At 42.6% G+C, this 22,791-nt stretch overlaps 1 protein-coding gene across 3 annotated transcripts in view; it reads left to right on the top strand.

Annotated features, from left to right (window-relative positions):
* nol6 (nucleolar protein 6) overlaps positions 1-16,507 on the top strand; it is an 83,036-nt gene extending 66,529 nt beyond the window's left edge. For all 3 annotated transcript variants that reach the window (XM_062972615.1, XM_008119164.3, XM_062972616.1), the window contains exons 24-26: positions 110-310; positions 11,975-12,076; positions 16,058-16,507. In XM_062972615.1, coding sequence (XP_062828685.1) covers positions 110-310; positions 11,975-12,076; positions 16,058-16,207 — 453 coding nt within the window. In that variant the 3' untranslated portion in view covers positions 16,208-16,507. The remainder of the gene's footprint in view (positions 1-109; positions 311-11,974; positions 12,077-16,057) is intronic.
* Positions 16,508-22,791: the final 6,284 nt, after the last annotated feature.

The following is a 22,791-nucleotide window of genomic DNA, read 5'->3' as shown; positions in this document are numbered from 1 at the left end:
AGTACCAATTACGCCCAATCCTGCTTAACTTCCAAAATCAGAAGTTACTGGATAAACTCAGGGTGAGATGATACTGCAAACAACCTTCTTGGGTTTTCACCTCTTGCAGATGGTCTTCCGTCCTCCTTTGGATTTCTATGACGTCCTGATCCACCTGAACCCCAAGCAGATTCCAAGGCACTTGGAGGCTGTGGACAAGCCCGTCATGTCCTTCAGCCGTGGGATGATCAAGAGTGATGCTGTGGTGAAGACGCTTTCATTCCCTGTCGTGGATTATGACCCCGTGCAGTGCTACCTCCAAGAGCTGCAGGTAAGTGCTAGGACGTTCAATGGGGAGCAATGCAAGCTTGGAGAAATAATGCAGGGCAGGATGTATTTTTAATTAAAAGGTTCTGGTGTGGAATGCTCCTGTTCCAAGTGTGCTATCTTTCCCTAGAATGGTCCATTCCTTTTACCCACCTGTTTTGTTTTCTGTGTTTTTCTATTATTCACCCAACCAGCATTCCATGAAAACTGTCCTTATGGGCCTGATGTTTTGAAAGCTCCTACCCAAGCAGGATGGTGTTGATGGTGTTGACCCGTGCAAACATCCCAAAGTAGGCCTGGTGCTTTCAAAATTATCTACCCCAGAGAGCCAAACTTGGCATAGTGGGTTTAGCAGTGATCTTTGGAGGCCAGGGTTTGAATGCCTGCTCAATCATGATCCCCATTCTTGATCCCCTTCAAAGTAGCCCTAATTTAGTATCGTCTATATTACTTATATCTGACATTCCACACTAAAATAAAAATTAAAAAGTGTTCAACCCCTTTTATATAAAATAGAAATAGTAAAAAATGAAGTTAAAATAAAAAGATTTAAAAATTGACTACCCACCTACCAACCTAAAGAGATTTATATGAAAACAATTGCTCTTTCTTCTCGCTATTGGGTAATGTTTGATGTCTTACTTTCTATCATATAGTAGTGCTTAATCTTCAAATCATGCAAGTGTCTTCATATTTTCTTTCTTTCTTTTTAAATAAATGTTACGAAAGGGTGATTCTTTTTCTGAGCTGCTTTTGAGACCCAAAGGTGCATATACACGAAATATATAAATTAAGATATGTATTTTTGAAGGCTTTCATGGCCGGAATCACTGGGTTGTTGTGAGTTTTTCGGGCTGTATGGCCATGTTTCAGCAGCATTCTCTCCTAGTGTTTCACCTGCATCTGTGGCTGGCATCTTCAGAGGTTCTGTTGACAGTGAGGCAAGTGGAGTGTATATATACCTGTGGAATGTCCAGGGTGGGAGAAAGATACTGCTTGCCAGCAGGGAAATCTGGAAACTGAACTCCAAACATATCTTGCCCAGGCTCTAGTTCCCATACTGTCCTCCAGCAAAATCTATGCCCAAGCCTAATCTCCTTTGGCTTAAATAAACCCTGTTGATCCCGGTTATACCTGCCTGCCTCCATTGTCCTTTTTCTTCTTCTGTTGGTTGCATTTCTGAATGCAAACTCCTGAGGTCAGGGGCCTTTCCTTTGGGCCTTTGCAAAAGCTTGCATGCATTGGTTGAACTCGACAATTTCCTCTGACAAAGAAAACAGTTTTCAGGATGGGATTCCAGTTTGTGCTCATGTCTATATGATCTTTTCGCAGCCTTGCGGCCTTTTGTAATGACAAATGTTCCCCTAATGAAGCTATTAAAGTATTTAATGAAGAGGCTTTGCGGAAGAATATTGCCTGTCATCCAGCCAGGGTTCTGGGTCCTCCTTCTTTGGAAAAAACATAGCGTGATTCAGCAGTTGTTGAAATTGCCAAATCCAGATGCTTTTAATAAAAGGGAGAAATGCACTCTGGGGCGCTTCCTTTGCACGAAAAGGCCAAGGAAACGGATCACGCTGGAACCTGTTTTCGCTTGCGTTGCTCCCTCTGTTGCAAGGGCAACCGTGATGGCTAGGATACGCCTTGCAAGCCACTTGGTTATTTCAGCCCTGCTGCAAGAGATGTGCTTTTGTGTTGCTCCTAGATGTTCAACACACCCTTGTTTTCTTCCTGAAGCTTGTGATCATGGCAGCTCTGATGAAAGTTTGTGGCCAGTGTTGGGCAAGTTGTTTTCCGCCAACTTGGACAACTCTGCTTTCAAGCAAATACTCCATGTCTTCTCTCCAGGTTGACTCTGCAATTCGGCTCCTATTTAGTCATTTGCCTCTTTTAGTCTGAAAAGTCCTTCCTCAGTTTGAGAAAGCAAATACGCAGATGATCCCTTAGGTTCAGGGTAGGGATGTATGGTGTTATTGAGATGACATGTCAAGGTGACTTCAGGTTATGACAGCCATACAAATGCGAGGCCTTCAAGGTTCTCAACCATTCATAGAATCATGAAGTGAGTGATGGCATCACGGCGACCCACAAAACAACAAAACTACCGGCCCCCCAACCTCGAAATTTGACAACACAACCCATCATCCACGCCTCTAGGTTGATACAACAAAAAGAAAAGAAAAATAAAGTCCTAATTAGAGGGAGAGAAATAATTGTTTTTATCCAATTGCTGCCAGTTAGAAGGCTAAGCTCCGCCCACTTGGTCTCCTAGCAACCCACTCAGCCCAGGGGACAGGCAGAGTTAGGCCTCACTTAGTCCTCTTCCACACTGCCTATAAAATATAGATTATCTGATTTTAACTGGATTATATGGCAGTGTAGACTCAAGGCTCTTCCACACAGCTATATAACCCATTTATAATGGACTTAATGTCAGGGGAAAACCTTTACCCTTTACCTTAACTACCACCAATTCCTCAATACTTTATTTCCAATACCACCAGACTTCGCCACAGCAACGCGTGGCCAGGCACAGCTAGTAGAATCATAGAATAGTAGAGTTGGAAGAGACCTCATGGGCCATCGAGTCCAACCCCCTGCCAAGAAGCAGGAAATCACATTCAAACCATTGACCATTCTGTTCTTCTAGCTTCTATGTTGGCATTTCAGGTCTTTCAAATTGGGCATGGCTTCTTTGATTGAACCCATCCACCTGTATTGCGGCTTTGCTTTTTTCCTACTGCTGTCTACTTTACCAGGCATTATGAAAATATATTTGGCCTTTCTCTCTTGAGAGTCATGTCATGCAGCAAGTCACGTCATCTCATGATATGTCCAAAGTATGAGAGCCTCAGTTTAACTGTCTTCATGTCCAGTCAGTAGTTGAATTTGTGGAAACAGAATCCATGGATATAGAAGGCTGATGATATCTGCCAAAAGAGTTTGGTTTGTTTGTTTGTTGTTTCAACCAATGAAGCATCCCTCGCTTGAGCATCTTGAGATGTGTCTCTGGTTTCCTCCATACGTTTTATGGGATGCTCCCCAGTTTTGCTGACTTTATTCAGGCCTATTTTCTTTAAGGAATCCTTGTCTAAACCATCTAACCTTCAAAGGCAGAGAGTCCACCAACATCCAAGGCAATCTTTTCCACTGTTGAACAGTTCCTAAAGATGTTTTCCCCCTAATGTTTAGGAAGAATACATTTTCTTGCCATTTGAATCCAGTGATTCATGTTCTAGGCTTTGTAGCAGCAGAAAACAAGCTTGCTTACTCTCATGTAAATACTACACAGGCTATTAGTCATTTCTCCTCCCCGCTGCAAAATGAAGTATTTAAAATGAGATGGACTTCCTTTTTTGCAAAACTAGTCATTCTTATTTAATTTCTGCTATTTAAAAAATTAGGTTAAATGTTTAAAATAGATATCATCAGCAAATTCCACACATGTCCTCATTTGGTTCTTTTAAAAACCAGAAAATAAGAGTGCACATGTTTAAAAACACATCTATGTCTCTCTTCTTTCTGTTGGGCGGGAGGAGCAAGGAGAGCAAAACAGTATTTAAAGCATGAAAGCAAAACAAGTCTGTCAAAATCTGTTTAATGAAACAGAAGAAGAATGATATTCATATGTTCATCAGCTTACATAAGCCATGAATTACATAACTATATCTATTTCACTAGCTAATATCTGTGTTGATAAATGCACATTACAGTCAACTCTTCACATTTGCAGGCTTAATTTTTGCAGATTTGATTATTCATGGATGACCTTGCAATAGGTTCAGCATAGGATAGCCATAGGTCATAAATGACTTCAGTGCACACAAAAACAATAATGCAAAATAGCTCTGCTAACTGGGGATCTCTGGGAACTGTAGTCCTAGAATAACTTCTCTGACCTCTACCGCCATTATTCCCCATTTGCCTCCTCCACCTGTTCAAGCTGAGATCTCTACCTGCTCTGATTGATTGGCAAAGATAAGGTTATTCTTCTCCTGTGGCATCCTTCTCTAACTCCTCATCCTGGCCAACATGTCACTCCTTCCGTCTTGAATTTGAGTTGACTGGTCACCACCAGAAGTAAAACTCTAAGGCCTGATGCTTTCCTCCTCATTACTAATGGCTGGAGCAGGGAGCACCCATAGCCACATGTCCTTAAGCTGGATCTGACCCTAGACCTTTTCAGGCCAGCCCCATACAGGCTCTTGCCTCTGGGAAGCCTGGGAGATACATAGCGGCCCTGTAGTCCAGGGATCATGAGGGAAGCCCTGTTGCATAACCTATGGGAGATGTCATAAACCTGGACCTCACAGATTTGTTGGACTACGACCCTCACTGTGCACATTCCACCATTGTGTTTGCTGGAGGGTGGATGATGGTATTTGTAGACGAAATCATCTGGACAATTCCAAGGTGTTGTGTTTGCTCTAAATTGGGTTGGGATCACACAGCCTTCTGCATGTTGTTGGTAACTCCCAGTGTTCCTCACTATTGGCTGTGCTGGTTGGGGTTGATAGGAGTTGCAGTCCAAGAACATCAACTCATGTTTCCCATCTGTGCTCTAAACATTGGATGTGCAAGATGGCGGTTGGATAGTTTGTGGTAGTAGAAGAGTCACAGATAGGTTTATTTGTACCTAGCATTTTAGTCCAGATCCTAAAGAATATTAGCTCATCAGAGATCTCCTTGTGAGCTGAGATTTCAGGGAACAACCTTCCAATTAATTTCCAAGCTACAGGGCTTTTATGGTCACCATCTAACCATGGGTGGCTTTGCAACCTTTACCCTTGTTTTATACTTAGTAAAAGGTTAGCTGGAAGGTCACTAAGACATCCTCCTCCTACAGTTTGGAAGAAATTAGAATCTCAGAACTATAGACTTCTAGAGTTGGAAGAGACCCCCAAGGATCATCCAGCCCAGCCCTCTCCTGCCACGGAGAACACACAATCCAACCCCTCCTGGCAGATAGCCATCCATTTTCTGTTTCAGAGACTGAGCTGGACTCCAGAATTCCATTACCGAATAAGCTCTTACTCTCAGGAAGTTTTTTCCTAATGTTGAGTTGGAATCTCGTTCCTGGGGTTTGAATCCATTGCTCTGTGTCTTAGTCTCGGGAGCATCAGGAAACAACCTGGTTTGATCTTCAATAGAGTTGGAAAGGGACTATGCAACAGTCATGAAATTGTCAGAGACAGGAAGAATCATAGCATCAGAGTTGGAGTGGGCCATAAAAATAATGTAAGCATTGGAAGAGGACCCTCATCAATACTGAGGATTTTATTTTTTTTATTACTGGTGCTGAATTAGTCTACCCTTATGTCACATCTTGGAGTGATCATTTATGGTGATGACCTATATTAGTGGTGAATATTATGTCAAATGACCTTTAAAAGCAACACTTGATTATATGTCTTAAATCAGTGTCTGCATATTTTTGGGCATTTTAGACACAATGGTTCTTAATGTACCATAGTTATTTAAACCCTACCTTTCGAAGATTCCATCAGTTAAAGCAGAACTGAAAAAGCCAATAACAATGACAACAGCAAGCTCCAAAAAATAGAGATTAAAACAGACAAGAAAAGGCACAGTGGACTGTATGGACCCGTGGCCATTAAATTAGTATCAAGCTGATGTAATATGGAACAAAATGAAAATGGTTGCGGTCTAGAACATATAGAGGCATGGAGATGAATGCTAACAGCTTAAATTGTTGGAAATAGCAACCTTCTTCAAGCCTCCACTAGTTATTTGTTATGTATATAATTCAGATGCCTTACTGTATTGTATATATGTTTTGGTGTGCAGCTTTCTTTAACTCTATGTTGTGGGAGGGGCTGCAGACCATGTGATCAGATCTGGGATTGTTCAGGACTCAGACTCCATTTAGAAACAGTATGCTTAGAGTAGAAACAGATGTATGCTTTCAGCCACCAGTAGAAACAGTACAGTTTAGAAGTTAGCTGAAACAGATTATAGAGACTCTATTAGACTCTCAGAACAGAGAAATCATAATTTCTCCAAAATAAATTGGCTTTGGAGACAAACCTTTGAGCAGCACAGCTGTTTTACAACAAGTGTAACATAAAAACATAATGTGAAACCTAACAAATAGGCACCCAACTATTCTGTCCAAAAGCCTCTTGGAAATCTACAAAGGCAGCACAATATAAGGTACATCTTGGATCTGTTTCCTATTCCCAAAAGGCTGGAATTTATTCAGCAAGTCTTTCAGGTTGTATTTGTTCCTGTTTTGTATGACACTAAAATGGGCAGCTCTGTCAGTTTTTGGGAACGTTGTCTTTTGAAACAACCAAGACAATGATGATATGTGACAAAACCATCCCTCACTCTTCTTTTCTCTAATGTGGACCTTTAAGAAATCATGTTATGAGCTGGCAAAGAGAGTCAATTTAGATTGCAGCTCCCATTCGCCTTGGCCAGTATAATGTATATTTGGTGAGGCATGCTGGGAGTTGCAGTCTGGCGACATTGGGAGGGTTAGTCTTTGTTCACCTGATGGTTTTGTTTGTGTCTTGTGTCAAAGGTGACCCCAGGTGCATATACGGCTGACTTGATGTGGACTGCCATAGGCGTTGGCCTGTTCCACTTTTTGCATTTTTCAGCTTTAAAAGGTTTTTAGTAACGACTGACTTGGCCTGATGTGCCCAGGCAGGTAGGGGTTCAGGTGAGCATCTCTCAGGTGGCGCGCTAGGATAAAAACCACGTTGGTCCACTCATGGTTTGCTCCTGGGAGCAAAAGGCCAAGGCGTAATGAAGTGATGGTATTACGAGTTTCGGCTCCAGGCGTTTGTTCCACCTTCAGTGCAGGAATGAATGCGAGAACGCCAGCTTTTTCTGTACTTGCTCAGTGTGGTTCATATCACATTTGGAGCTTGTGAGATGCTGCCTGATCTGCACATCACAGATCAGTGGGTAATTGCATATTAATGTGTTGCTGCTCCCAGTGTCAAGTCAGCTTCAACTCACAGAGACTGAGTGCGTCTACACTGCAGAGTTAATATAGTTTGACATTGCTTAATTGCCATGGCTCATTGCTGTGGAATCCTTGGAGCTGTTGTTTCACAAGTTCTTTAGCCTTTTCTGCCAAAGAGTGCTGGTGATTTGATTAATATGTTGATGAAAATACAGTAGAGTCTCACTTATCCAACATAAACGGGCCGGCAGAATGTTGGATAAGCTAATATGTTGGATAATAAGGAGGGATTAAGGAAAAGCCTATTAAACATCAAGTTAGATTATAATTTTATAAATGAAGCACCAAAACATCATGTTATACAACAAATTTGACAGAAAAAGTAGTTCAGTATCCAGTAATGCTATGTAGCAATGACTGTATTTACGAATTTAGCACCAAAATATCATGATGTATTGAAAACATTGACTACAAAAATGAGTTGGATAATCCAGAACGTTGGATAAGTGAATATTGGATAAGTGAGACTCTACTGTATTGGGTTTTCGCTAGGATTAAAGGGGAAATTAATAGTACAGGAGTGTGGGAATAATAAGAAAAGAAAAACAGAATTGGTGAGAAGAATAACAGGATCCCCAATGATATCCAAGGGATCCTGGAAAGTTAATCTACCAGAGAAAAGACATTTTAAGACAAAAAGAATAGACATCAGAAGAGCTGCAAGAACAAGAACAAGCCATGAGAGGAAAGACAAGGATCCACCCAGAGGAAAAGTGTTCTTACCAAACATCAAGGGAACCACTGACCACATAGGGAAGCTGATGAAGAAACTGCAAACTGTCTACAGACCCACTAAGAAAATCCAACAAATGCTACATTTAGCAAAGGACAAGAGAGATCCTCTCACCTCTGCAGGAGTCTACCATACACCATGCAGCTGTGGACAGGTCTACGTAGGGGCCCAAACACGAATCAAGGAACATGAAAGGCACGGCAGACTAACTCAACCAGAGAAATCAGCCATAGCAGAGCACCTGATGAACCAACCTGGACACAGCATATTATTTGAGAACACAGAAATGCTAGACCACTCTCACAACCACCATGTCAGACTACACAGAAAAGCCACTGAAATCCACAAGCATGTGGACAGTTTCAACAAGAAGGAGGAAAACATGAAAATGAACAAAATCTGGCTACCAGTATTAAAAAAGCTCTAAAATTAGAACAGCAAATAAAGAACAACACTCTGAAAACGGGGGAAATCCAGACAGGAAACAATCCGGGCCAGCTAACACCTCCCAACAAAGGATTCCCTTTGTTATTATATTGTGAATTATAAGTGAGACTATAGCAACAGGACAACCTTGTGTTTATACTAGGAAAAATCAGGGCCAACTAACACCTCCCAACAGAGGATTCCCTTTGTTATTCTATCTTGAATTACGAGTGAGACTATAGCAACAGGAAAACCTTGTGTTTATACTAGGAAACAATCAGGGCCAAGCAACACCTTCCAACAAAGGATTCCCCCAGGCAGGAAGCAGCCAGGCTTTGAAGTTGCCAGGCTATTCAGTGCTAATCACGCTTGCCAATTGCAACATTCACACGCCTCAATTAGACAAGGGTTCTTTCTCCCACCTTGGGCATTTCACAGATATATAAACCCCACTTGCCTAGTTTCCAACAAACCTCACAACCTCTGAGGATGCCCGCCATAGATGTGGGCGAAACGTCAGGAGAGAATGCTTTTGGAACATGGCCACACAGCCTGGAAACCCCACAGCAACCCAGTGATTTGGGCCATGAAAGTCTTTGACAACACGAAAATTATATAGAAAGGAGAATTTTATATATCACTAGCTTGGGGACCCGGCGATGCCCGGGTCATTTGAGAATGGTATTATTTGTCTTTGAACGTTATGTATTCTGTTTGGAGCGGGTGAACTACAATTCCCAAAATCGTGTTGTGCAGTACTCTGTGGATGGAGGTGAACTACTGCAATTTCCAGATACCTGGGGTAATTGTCCCGAAATATCTATCAGTATTCATAGCAGGAAATATTCAGTCTGTGTTCCAAGTTCATTCTGTGTGGCAAGTCTAGATTTGTCATTGGCTGGGTTCAGTGGTCTTTGGATGGAGGTGAACTACAACTCCCAAAATCAAGGCCCCCTCCCACAAATACCTGCAGTATGTTCAGTAGGTCATGAGGCTTCTCTGTGTGAAGTGTGGTCCTAGTGCATTGTCGGTGGGGGTCAGTGTTTATCTGGGTGCAGGTGAACTATAACTCCCTTTTCCCCAAACTTGTCGAATATGTTGTATTGGTTATGGGGGCTCTGTGTGCCAAGTGTGATGCTCATTCATTGTAGGTGAACTATAGTCCTCAAGTTCCAGTCCAGTTCCCCTCAAAACCCACCAGTAGTCAAATTTGGGCATATCGGGTCTTCATGGCAAGTTTGGTCCAGACCCATCATTGTTTGGATTCATAGCGTTCTGGGTGTAGGTGAACTACAACACCTCTACATTCCCCAGTAGGAGTGACAGTGCTCTGACTTGATGCAGGGTGAACTACAACTTCCACCAAGTGGAGTCAATCCCTAAACTCCTCCAGTAAGTTTAGTTGCAGCTCAGTTCTGCTCTGTTTGTTGTGCAGAGATAGGAAAGGGAAGGGCAGTGGGCGGGGCCATGCAAATTCCACAGCAATGAGAACCCTGGGATGCCTGCCTGTGGTGGAGGAAAAAGCAAAATCTAGGATGAAATGGTCCCTAAACAAAAAGCATTCCTTGGGTGGTGGGCTGTAGTGTTTGGGAAGGACATTGGCAGGGGCTGGGATGCATGTTCATGGCGCTCGCTGTAACTGGAATGTCGGTGGAAAAGAGTGACTTGCTAGATTTTTAAACCTGGGAAGTATAGCCTGTTTGTGGAGGCTGAAGGCTGTCTGTGTGAGCAGACATCTGTGCCACATACACACATACGGGTTTTCGCTTTTATTATGGATTTAGATTTAGATTTTAGGAACATGTAAGGGTGCATCTACACTGTAGAAATAGTGCAGTTTGACAGCACTTTAACTGACATGACTCAATGCTCAGAGGCACACAGCAACAGCAACAAATATGTGTGTGTATATATGATATGAAAACAGATATACCTATAAATCATGATGCAGTACTAACATCCAATATCATTAATGTTTTGCATTCTTTTAATTAACTGCATTAATGTGGGTGGGGCTGTTCACTATATTGAGTTAATGTCATTGTTTTCTTAATTAAATCGAACTGTTCCTAACATGTTCCTCTCCAAATTAATATATTCACAAATTAGCTTTGAAGCTTATGTACCTAAGTAAATATTTTTTTGTGTTTCGTAGCAATATTGAAAGTGGAATGACGGCACTTAGTTGTAGGGCGTTTGTTGTTTGTCTTGGAAACAAACCCTCTGAGATAGTTGGGTGTGTTTCGCTTGAAGAGCCCCATCTTTAAATATCTGAAGGGATGCCATGTTCCTTAGAAGGAGACCATGAACCAATGGAGTCCAATTACAAGACAAGAAATTCGACCTCAACATTAGAGATAACTTTTTCTAAGTCCTCCTGCACAACTCTGTGGTTGACTTCCAATGGAAATATACCATAGTAACTTCCTAGAAAATACCTAGAGAGAACACCTCTGTAGCCTTTCTGTTTAGGCCATCATGTTGAAGTCTCATTGATGCAGAGCATGGGTAAAATATAGCAGTGCCACTTCATTATCTGTCCTTGGAAATTACAACTAATTAGGATTTCGGTCGTAAGGTGGAGCATAAGTGGCAAACTTTTTAAAGTATGTATTGGCATCTGAAGAGCTCTGCATTCTTAACATCTGCCAAAGTTCTAGTTGATTCTGAGATGACGGTGGCTTCTGCTTTGATTAAACTTGGTAGCCAAAGTGTTGTTGAAGGCTTTGATGGCTGGAATCACTGGGTTGTTGTGAGTTTCCCTAGCTGTATGTCCATGTTCCAGAAACATTGTCTCTTGACGTTTCACCCACATCTATGGCAGGCATCCTCAGAGGTTGAGGGGTCTGTTGGAAACCTAAGTAGTGGAATATCCAGGGTGGGGGAAAGATCTCTTGTCTGCTAGAGGTACATGTAAATGTTGCAATTTACCACCTTGATTATCATTTTAATGGCCCACAGTTTCAAGGCCTATCTGGTAGCTATTTGGAGGAATCCTTTGTTGGGAGGTGTTAGCTGGTCCTGATTGATTCTTGTCTGCAATTCCCCTGCTTACACTTTACTTACTGTTCTGATTTTAGAGTTTTTAAAATACTGGTTACCAGATTTTGTTCACTTTCATAGTTTCTTCCTTTCTGTTGAAATTGTCCACATGCTTGAGGATTTCAGTGACTTCTCTGTGATGTCTGACATGGGTTGTGAAAGTGGTCCAGCATTTATGTGTTCTCAGATAATATACTGTGTCCAGGTTGGTTCCTCAAGTGCTCTGCTATGACTGATTTCTCTGGTTGAGTGAGTCTGCAATGCCTTTCATGTTCCTTGATTCGTGTCTGGGCAATGCTGCTGCGTTTGGTGGTCCCTCTGTAGACTTGTCCACAGCTGCATGGTATACGGTAGACTCCTACAGAGGTGAAAGGATCTCTCTTGTCCTTTGCTGAACATAGCATTTGTTGGATTTTCTTCATGGCCAAACTTAATAGCCAAACTTAACATTGGTAAATCTCTGTTCATTCCAGGAAGCCTTCAGTGAGTTTGCTCTGTTTTTCTATGACAAGTACGGAGGAGAGGTCATCGGGGTCCTATGGAAGCCATCTGCTTTTGAGCCGCAGCCTTTCAAGGTGAGACTTTGTTCCTGGAAATGGGATGCCTTCTTGCAAATAGAGTCCATTCCCAGTTGACGCTTGCGTAGAGCCAGCTGCGTGGAAATTGCTTCTGCCCAGGATGTGCAGAGCAGGAGTTGGAGTGGACCATAAAAATAAACATAGGATTGGTAGGGGATCCCCATCAATACTGAGGATTTTATTTTTTATTACTGGTGCTGATGACCTGTAGTGATGGTGAATATTAAGCCAAATGACATTTAAATGTAACACTTGATTGCATGTCTTAAATCAGTGCCTGCATATCTATATATATAAAAGGGTAATGAAATTTCGGCCTAGGACAAAACAACAAAACTACACATCCCAGAAACACTAAACTTGGCAGCACAACCCCTCATCCATGCCTCATATATATACAGTAGAGTCTCACTTATCCAAGCTAAACGGGCCGGCAGAAGCTTGGATAAGCGAATATCTTGGATAATGAGGGATTAAGGAAAAGCCTATTAAACATCAAATTAGGTTATGATTTTACAAATTAAGCACCAAAACATCATGTTTTACAACAAATTTGACAGAAAAAGTAGTTCAATACGCAGTAATGTTATGTTGTAATTACTGTATTTACAAATTTAGCACCAAAATATCACGATATATTGAAAACATTGACTACAAAAATGGCTTGGATAATCCAGAAGCTTGGATAAGCGAGGCTTGGATAAGTGAGACTCTACTGTATATGAATTTCAGACACAGTGGTTCTCGGTGTACCCTAGTTATTTAAACCCTACCTTTCAAAGATTCCACCATTTTTAGTTGCACTAAAAAAAGCCAATAACAATGACAACAGCAAATTCCGAAAGATAGAGATCCAAACAGGCAAGAAAAGACATATGGACCCATGGCCATTAAATTAGTATCAAGCTGCTGTAATATGGAACAAAATAGAAATGGTTGCGATCTGGAACATATAGAAGCACGGAGCTTAAATTGTTGGTAATAGCAGCCTTCTCCAAGCCTCCACTAATTATTTGTTATGTATGTAATTCAGATGGTTCACTGTATTGTATATGTGTATTGGTGTGCAGTTTTCCTTAACTCTATGTTGTGGGAGGGGTTGCAGACCATGTGATCAGATCTGGGATTGTTCAGGACTCAGACTCCGTTTTAGAAACAGTATACTTAGAGACTTCCTAGTTGATACTTGCATAGAGCCAGCTGCGTGGAAATTGCTTCTGCCCATGATGTGCAGAGCAGGAACTCCAGCTTGATAACAGTTGTGCAGGGCAGGAGGTAAAGGGCTGTGGAGTGCAAGCAGCTTAAAACCAGGATGTCACTGGATCAGACACATCTAGATCAGCAGTTCTTAACCTTCCCTTTACTGTTGACCTCCTTTAAATATCTTTTGCTGCTGCACATGACCAAGATATTATTCAAGATCTAAAATCCTGAAGCGTATTTAAAGTTTTCATCAAGTGTCTTCAGATTTGGACACAATCTTTCCTTTCCCTCCCTCCTTCCTCTTCTCTAAGGATGTCGCACTTCAGGTTAGCTTCACCTTGCTAAAGACACCAGGCTGCACACAAGACATAGTCTTTTATAGCTTATTAGGAAATAAGTAGAAAAAATGGTTCATAAAAGGTAAAAGCTCAGTTCCAAAATATAGTTACAAAACAAGGCTGTAATCATCAAATCCATAGAAGCATAGGCATGAAACAAGATCCTTTCAAAGGAAGCCAAAGTCCCAAACACAAGAATACATCCAGGCTACAAGGTAATACAGGAATGCAGACTTGATACAGGAAAGCAGACTTGGTTCTTGACTCAAGCTAAGAAGTTGCTTTTGACAAAGATCTTTCTCTCAGCAGACTGTTTTAATAGCATAACATGAAGGCATTCCTTTGCCCTTTGGCCTCTCTCTTATTTGCTATTCGGAGGCTTCTACGCAACCCCCGAAATTCCAGCCGACTAGCGCAATCGAGCTCAGCGGCCTCATTGTCAAGGCCGTCAAGGCCACTGAGCCCGTTAGTGTTATCAGAGCTACTCTCCCCTTCTGCTTCTCGCACCTGAAAACCATCATCAGAAACAACATCATTTCTTCCCATGGGAAAAACTCTCTGCTCTTTATCTCCCACAGCAGGAACACTCTGCACCGGAATCGCATAATTCCCATCAGAGTCATCTTGAAACTCATCCTGAATCTGAATCCCATCATTATGCACTTGCATCCCAGAATCCTCATCAGAGTCACACAAAAGGAAAGGCTGAGTCACAAAAAAGGACATCTTGGTCCCAAAAGGGTCTGTGGACCACAGATAATGTTCTGTTGCTCTGGGTTACAAGAAAGGAACCTTTTGGGGAACATCCCCCTCACTTTAGACTCTTTGCGGGTGAGATATTGTCATGAGGCATGGTAAGCTTGCGTCTCTGGCATCACAAGGTCCCCGAAGTGAAGGGCTGCCTGGACCTTATCTGTTTGCCTTCTTTCACCTTCTCCATACGGAACAGCAAACGGCAGACTCTCTGTTGCTCTCAGAGATTGGAGGAATTCTCTAAAAGGGATGTTCTGCCTGCAGCCCTTGCAGAGGAGGAACGGGATTCAGGAGAGCTTCTCTAGCTAGGTTCACCATCTTTGCTTTCCATTTATACCTGAGCCTTTCTCCAGCAAGGATCGTAAGTCTTGAAAAGGAATAAGGTGGGCTGCAGGCTCTGCTCCCAACCCAGAGCGGACAAAAACAAAAGCCGAAAAAGGCCCATTTGTGCAGCTCCTATCTTGGATCCCTGCCTGGCAGTGTGGATAAAACCAGTTTCGTGAGTAAGAGGGTGTAGGAATGTGCCTGGCTTTGTGTGCCCACGGATCATAAATAAATGCAGCCTCTGGCACCAAAGTGGAAGGTGTCCAGCCCCAGTTTAAGCTAATTCCAGTTTGCAATTTCTAGAATTTCAGCCAACATTCAACTCTTTTGTGCATTTATTGGTTGGGAAGGTGGCATAAAGTTCAAACTAACAGGCCTCACCTTCCTCATGTACATTTAGCACAAATCCTCATGACTTTTTATTTTTATGTACAGTTTCCGATGCAGCTTGCACATTTGCTCAAGCGCTGTGCCACTGTGGTCAATCCATTTATTTTTTACATTGTTTCAATGGTCTTTATGCCTTACGTTTGTATTTTAACTCTGTTATGCTCCACATCAAACACAGAACTAAAATTAGAAATAATAATAAAACTATGTAACACAGTTTTTGTTCAAGGGTTATAAATGCCATTATTTCCCAATTGGTTCTATCATAAAAACATGGGAAAAGTTTATTAAACTGTACAAGCTTTGTTTCTGTGGGAGGGACATCCTGCAGCACATTTTGCTCTAGTTTTTCAATGAATATCTCATCGAGTCTCAACCAATTCAACAGCCACAAAAATGAAGTTTCTTGAGTATAGCAACTATTTTTAAAGTAAATACTGCAGAATTAAACAGAAATAACATTTTCAAACCCGGAACAGAACAAACTTCATTTTTTGTTACATAGGATGATAATGATAAGGAGGAGTTGTTTATGTCTTACCCACCTCTCTTCAAGGCTTGAGTTGGGCACAACATAGTTAAAATGGATAGATAAGATATAAGACCAGTAAAACACACATATTAAAGGCATGGGTGTCAGATTAAACACATGGTTGTACCAATAAAATATAGTTAAATTGAAGTGAGTCACTCAGTGTTTGCATGGTTCTGGTGCTTACAAGCACCAACAGCTTGGAAAATCTGGTTTTAACTTTCTATGGGAGAGTTCATTCCACAGTTTGGGATCAAATATAGGAGGAAACCTACTCCTAGATGTCAATTGAGTGGGTCTTTGAAATCAATGGCTTTCTCCAGGAGAAGATCTTCATGTTCCTCAAGCTGTGTTGAAGGCCGACCATCATCAGATGCAAAGCTTGAATTGGTCCAAAGTTCTGAGCTGATTTGCTCCTCTCTGTTGCTTCTCTCTCAGGTGTCCAACATGAGAGGACGGATGATGTCATCAGTTGGCACTGACCCTCTGACTGTTCCCAACGTGCAGGCCATCTTGGAAGACTTTGGGATCTTGGGAGAAGGACTGGTCAAATCGGTGGAGGCTCGGACAGAGAAATGGTCGATTTAGAGCAGGCCTGGGCCAACTTGGGCCTCCAGGTATTTTGGACTTCATCTCCCACAGTTCCTAATGATAGGCTTTTAGGAATTATGGGAGTGCAAGCCCAAGTTGGCCCATCCCAGGCCCAATGCTCTGTTCTGCTTCCTTGGACTGTGTTCTTACTTGTAACTTTTTCCATTTAAAATTCTCTTATGAGAAAGGTATTTTTATTGCCCTGAAACCTCTCTCTGTCCTGTTTCCTCCTGTACACCCTTCCCATTTTGATTCAGCCTTGACCCACCTAATAAAAGACTCGTTGTTACTATAGAAGGAGCCCTATTAAATACTTGTTTTGCCTTTTTAGGCCAGAGGAATAATGCTAAAGTTGTTCTTTATTCAGATATTGTTACCCTGAAGATCTTGATTCACGTGTAGAATATTCTGTGTTTAACTGCTCTCCAAAGCATGTATTGTTTTGAGAAAAAAAAACAAGATGAAAAGTTAGGAATGCGGATCGGTGGAGGTAAAAACAATTGAATGTAATCCAACTACTGCTGCGTTGCAATTACTCTGACAGGAGGAACTATACTTTTTTTTTCTTTCTTTAGATATATTCAAGAAGAGTAGAAAAAGAAGGGCCAGGTTAAAGGAGCAGGAAAGCAGAGCTGTTTTAGATCAGATTTTGGCTTCCAGGGTGTTTTCCATCCTATTTAATGGATGGGAAGAGACCACAAATGCTCTGTCTCAGTTCTTATAGTGATTCTTACAGCCATTAATAGCTAGTGAGTTCAGGCAGTCATGGTTGCTTGCGGTAGGACTGAAATTCATTTTCCAAAGATTAAGATTATTTTTGGAAGGTTGGATGAATATAGTCAACATACTGACCCATAGGGAGAGAATTTCAGACTAATCACATGGAGAAGTATTTGTCCTTTTTCTTGCTTATTGCCTTCAAGTGAATCCTGATTTACACAGACTCTTCTTGGGAAGATTTAGTGTCTTCCTTTGGGGCTGTGACTATGTGGGATGTCCAGTATCACCCAATAGGTTTCCATGGCCAAGTAGAGATTCGAAGCCTGGTCTATCAAGGCCCTGCAATGCTAAAAACCCTAGCATCAGGCTGGTTCTCTCTTTGATGTGAAGAGAGCTTTTAGAGTAGCCTTCTCTTATTGTGAACCTGATGTCCTTTAGATGTTATCCTTGATTCTGAACTTGGACGATTTGGAAGATGGTTCAGGGAGGAAGCTGATCAAGTTTGCAGATGACACCAAATTGGGAAGGAGAGCTAATGCTCAGGAAGAGAAGATCGGAATTCAAAATGATCTTCACAGATTAGAGAGCTGAATGGCCAAAAAATTAGCAAAATGAATGTCACAAAGGAAAAATGTAGGGAAGAAAAATCAAAAAGCACAGATACAGCATGGGTGATGCCTGGCTCGATAACAGAACATGTGGGAAAGATCTAGAAGTCTTTGTGGAGAACAAGTTGAACATAAGCCAACAGTGTGATGCAGCTCAAAAAGTCAGTGGGATTTTGGGCAGCATACAAAAGTGTCTGGATTAGTGGTTCTCAATCTGTGGGTTCCCAGATGTTTTGGCATTCAACTCCTAGAAATCCTAACAGCTGGTAAACCGACTGGGATTTCTGGAAGTTGTAGGTCAAAACACCTGGGGACTCACAGGTTGAGAACCACTGGGAAGTCATGGTGCCTCTCTATTCTGCTTTGGTCAGACCTCTTCACCTGGAATAAGACTGTGTTGAGTTTAGGGCACCACGGTTGAAAAGAGAGATTGTCTCTACCCTGGAAGATGTCCAGAGGAGGGCAACCAAAATGATCAAAGGTTTGGAGACCATGAATCTCTATGAAGAGTGTCGTAATGAGCTGGGGATGTTTAGCCTGCAGAAGAGAAGGTTGAGAGAAGACATGAGAGCCATACATAAATATGTCAAAGGATGTCATAAGGAAAAGGGAGCAGGCTTGTTTTCTGCTGCCCTGGAGACTAGGACTCAATTGAGCCATGGGTTCATTACAGGAAAGAAAAGAGATTCCACTTGAACATTAGGAAGAATTTCCTCACCATAAGAAGAGCTCTTCAGTAGTGGAATTCTCTGCCTTGGAGTCTGATGGAAGCCTTCAAACAGAGGCTGGATGGCCATCTGTCATGATGCTTTGATTATGCTTTTCCTGCATGTCAGTGGGTTGGACTAGATGGCACATGTGGTCTCTTCCAACTCTAGGATCCTATGATTCTATCAACCTCATGTCTTCAAGATGTTCTCCTTGATTCTAAACCTGATGCCCTTTGCATGTTTTGGACTACAGATCTCATTACCGAATGTGTCCAGAGAATGACATGGTCCTCGGGTGGTAGATTAAATCAAAATATTAGCTCAACACTTCCCCAATGGGCACCACTGCCCTGCCACTGGCACAGTGCCCACTCACCCGATCCGACCTGTTTCGGGAGGAAGTTTTTCTGCCTTGTACAGTAGGCTTTACGTAGATAAGATCATGCTGTATGTTCATCTTTGACAACACAATAAACTGGCAAGGAGTAGTTTTCTTAAGTATACACGGTGTACAAATGGAACCTGTTAAATGCTTCCAAATATAGCCTTCTGTAACTCGTAAAGGTTTTTTTTAAAATTAAGTCAAATTAAGTGCTTCAATAGAAGTATCTTTGGGATGTCCTAGAGAGACTTAGGATTTTTTTTCTTTTTCCAACGTCAGCTCCTATGATTCCACAGCATTGAGCCAGTTTGACCAAGTGGTGTCAAACTGCATTTGTTCCACAGTGTAGATGCACCCTCAAAACATACACGGGAAGCGTGTGTTTCTGCCCCACACACTTTTTACTCATTAGCCTGTTAATGGACAAATCCTAGTAAACACATTACTAATGCATTAACGAATGCAAAAGCCATTAGGATTATAGAAAAATCCTTTGCACATTTGCGTGTCTCCTTATTTATCTTAATTGATCTGCAGCAAATCTGTTAAAAGCGACTTTTCTTTGGAGGTCAAACCAAGCAAAGAAAAGCTGCCACTTTCTCTCCAGGGAGGCTCTGCTGAGGAGCCTGGTCTTGAAAGGAAGGTTTCGGATCACAAACGATGAAGTCAGCCTGGCATGTCCTGAATGGCCCGGCCGTGGCTCTTGCGTGGGGATGTCCTGACATCTTTAATACCCGCTAATCTCAGAAGGAGCCAGGGAGAGGTGGAAAGGCCGTTCCTCCAAACCGTCTCCTACCTTCTTCTCAGGGTTGAAAGGAGTCACTTGGCTGCTCCCTCGTCTTGACCTCCAAACATGGACTGCACTTTTCCATCCTGGTTCGAAAGGTGAAAACTAGGTTCACAGTCAGCTCTCTCTCTCTCTCTAAGAATTTTACATCCATGGATTTAAGCATCCTTGGCTTGAAAATATTTCCCACCCAACATTGTATCAGTGGTTCCCAACCTTTTTTTTTTAATCAGGGACCACTTGACCAGGGACCATTTAACTAGGGACCACTTTGACCAGGGACCATTCTCCAACATTAGTACCAAAAGGGTTATGAATCAGGTTTTGGTCAACTTTAGATTCGGTTTGGTTATTTGGGGTGCTGATTCAGAAAATTGCCTTCGATAGACCACATCACCTCTGGTTTCTGATACAAAACATATGCCATTCAGTAGTTGCCATCTGCTCGACCACAGAAAACCATATTTAATCATTTAGAACTGATGTGGTCTATCCAATGCAATTTTTTGAATCAGCTCAACAAATAACCCAGGAACAGGCATAAAAACGAAGACACCAAGGAACTCCTGCTTCTAGGCGCCACATGGAACGGCTCCTTTCAGGGGGAAGGAGGGAGGGAGGGAGGGAGGGAGGAGAAGCAGTCAGGAGTCTTGTTGCACCTTTTGTGGAGAGTCAGCCTCTCCCCTCCAACATCCGTGTTGCCTCAGCACTATAAGAAGATTTTGTGAGACTAGTCACTCTCGTTGCAACGGTGTAGTAACTGTGAGGCTGTGGATCATATTTCAGTTCTTGGGGACCACTGGTGGTCTGCGGCCCACAGGCTGGGAACCACTAAATTATATAAAGTAAACCATTATTATTTTATTATGACACAGCAAACAAGAAAGATATGCTGGATTTCATATCACAAAATCACAAGTCGAACACTTCCCAAGTGTCTAGGACTGTGTGATGTATTTTCGGATAATGCGTGCAGATCTCAGTCGGGTGGCCTTTTGCAGTTGGCAGATCGTGATTTTGTCAATGTCTATTGTTTCCAAATGCCGGCTGAGATCTTTTGGCACGGCACCCAGTGTGCCCATCACCACCGGGACCACCTGCACTGGTTTCTGCCAGAGTCTTTGAAGTTCGATCTTGAGGTCCTGATAGCGGCTGAGTTTTTCCTGTTGTTTTCCTGTCGTCAATGCGACTGTCACCTGGGATGGCAACATCAATGATCCAAACCTTTTTCTTTTCCACAACTGGGATGTCTGGTGTGTTGTGTTCCAGAACTTTGTCAGTCTGGATTCGGAAGTCCCACAGAATCTTTGCGTGCTCATTTTCCACGACCTTTGCAGGTTTGTGATCCCACCAGTTCTTTGTTGCTGGGAGGTGGTACTTGAGGCATAAGTTCCAATGAATTATTTGGGCCACATAGTTGTGCCTCTGTTTGTAGTCTGTGCGATTTTCTTACAGCAGCTGAGGATATGATCAATGGTTTTGTCAGTTTCCTTGCACAGTCTGCATTTTGGGTCATCAGCTGATTTTTCGATCTTGGTCCCTAACTGGGATTATCATCATCATCATCATCATCATCATCATCATTATTATTGGCAATTTATATAAAGAGTGATATTTTACTGCACCATTTTACTTAATGGGACCTAAGCGTCCATGTATGCAAGCCCCTGTGGATACAAAGGACCCAGGGTGTGCATGCACTTCTTCCTTCCCTCCCTTCCTTTTTCCTCCCTTTCTTTTCTTCTCCAATTTCTTCTCTCCCTTCTTCTTCATCTTCTCCCCCTACCCTCCCTTATTTTCCTCCTCCTCCCCCCCTTCTTCTTTCCTTCCTCCACTTCCTCCTTCTTCCCTTCTCTTTTTCTTCTTCCCCATTCTCTTTTTTATTCTCTCCCTCCTCTTCTTTCTCCTCCTCCTATCCTCCTCTCCTCCTTCTTTCCATCCTTCTCTCCCTTCTTTCCATCCTTCTTTCCTTCCTTCCGTTCTTCCTTCCTTCCTTCCTTCCTTCCTTCCTTCCTTCCTTCCATCCATCCATCCATCCATCCATCCATCCATCCATTATAGAATCCTAGAGTTGGAAGAAACCTCGTGGGCTATCCAGTACAACCTCATTCTGCTAAGAAGCAGGAAAATCACATTCTAAGCACCCCCGACAGATGGCCATCCAGCCTCTGTTTAAAAGCCTCCGAAGAAGGAGCCTCTACCATACCCTGGGGCAAAGAGTTCCACTGCTGAACAGCTCTCACAGTGAGGAAGTTCTTCCTAATGTTCAGATGGAATCTCCTTTCCTGTAGTTTGAAGCCATTGTTCTATTGCGTCCTAATCTCCAGGGCAGCAGAAAACAAGCTTTCTCCCTCCTCCCTATGACTTCCCCTCACATATTTATATATGGCCCTCATTATGTCTCCTCTCAGCCTTCTCTTCTGTAGGCTAAACATGCTTAGCTCTTTTAGCCGCTCCTCATACGGCTTGTTCTCCAGACCTTTGATCCTTTGAGTCGCCCTCCTCTGGACACCTTCCAGCTTAGAGTCAACATCTCCCTTCAATTGTGGTGGCCAGAATTTGACACAGTGTGATTCCAGGTGTGGAATAGAGGGGTAGCAGGGCTTCCCTGGATCTAGACCAGGGGTCCCCAAACTTTTTAATCAGGGGGCCAGTTCACGATCCTTCGGACCATTGGAGGGCTGGACTATAGTTGGTCACCAAACAATAAATAATAATAATAATAATAATAATAATAATAACAACAACAACAACAACAAAAAAGAGGGTTGGAAGAGACCCTTTGGGCCATTGAGTCCAACCGCCTTCTGCCCCTGTGCACCAAAAGCACAAGCAAAGCACCCCTGACAGATGGCCACCCAGCCTCAATGTTAATAATAATAATAATAATAGCCGCTATCAGGACCTCAAGATTGAACTTCAAAGACTCTGGCAGAAACCAGTGCAGGTGGTCCCAGTGGTGATGGGCACACTGGGTGCCGTGCCAAAAGATCTCAGCCGGCATTTGGAAACAATAGACATTGACAAAATTACGATCTGCCAACTGCAAAAGGCCACCCTGCTGGGATCTGCACGCATCATCCGAAAATACATCACACAGTCCTAGACACTTGGGAAGTGTTCGACTTGTGGTTTTGTGAAACGAAATCCAGCATGTCTATCTTGTTTGCTGTGTCATACAACGTCGTTGTGTCAATAAAATAATAATAATAATGAGGGTTGTAAGAGAAGAAGAGACCCCTTGGGCCATTTAGCCCAACCCCATTCTGCCCTTGTGCTGTGGGGGCCGGATAAATGGCTTCGATGGGCCGCATCCGGCCCCCGGGCCTTAGTTTGGGGACCCCTGATCTAGACACTAGACTCCTAGTGATACA

This window comes from Anolis carolinensis, chromosome 2 (assembly GCF_035594765.1).
Source record: "Anolis carolinensis isolate JA03-04 chromosome 2, rAnoCar3.1.pri, whole genome shotgun sequence".
NCBI lineage: Eukaryota > Metazoa > Chordata > Lepidosauria > Squamata > Dactyloidae > Anolis > Anolis carolinensis.
Note: the sequence above shows the minus strand (reverse complement) of the source record. Positions and strands in the feature narration are given on the sequence as shown.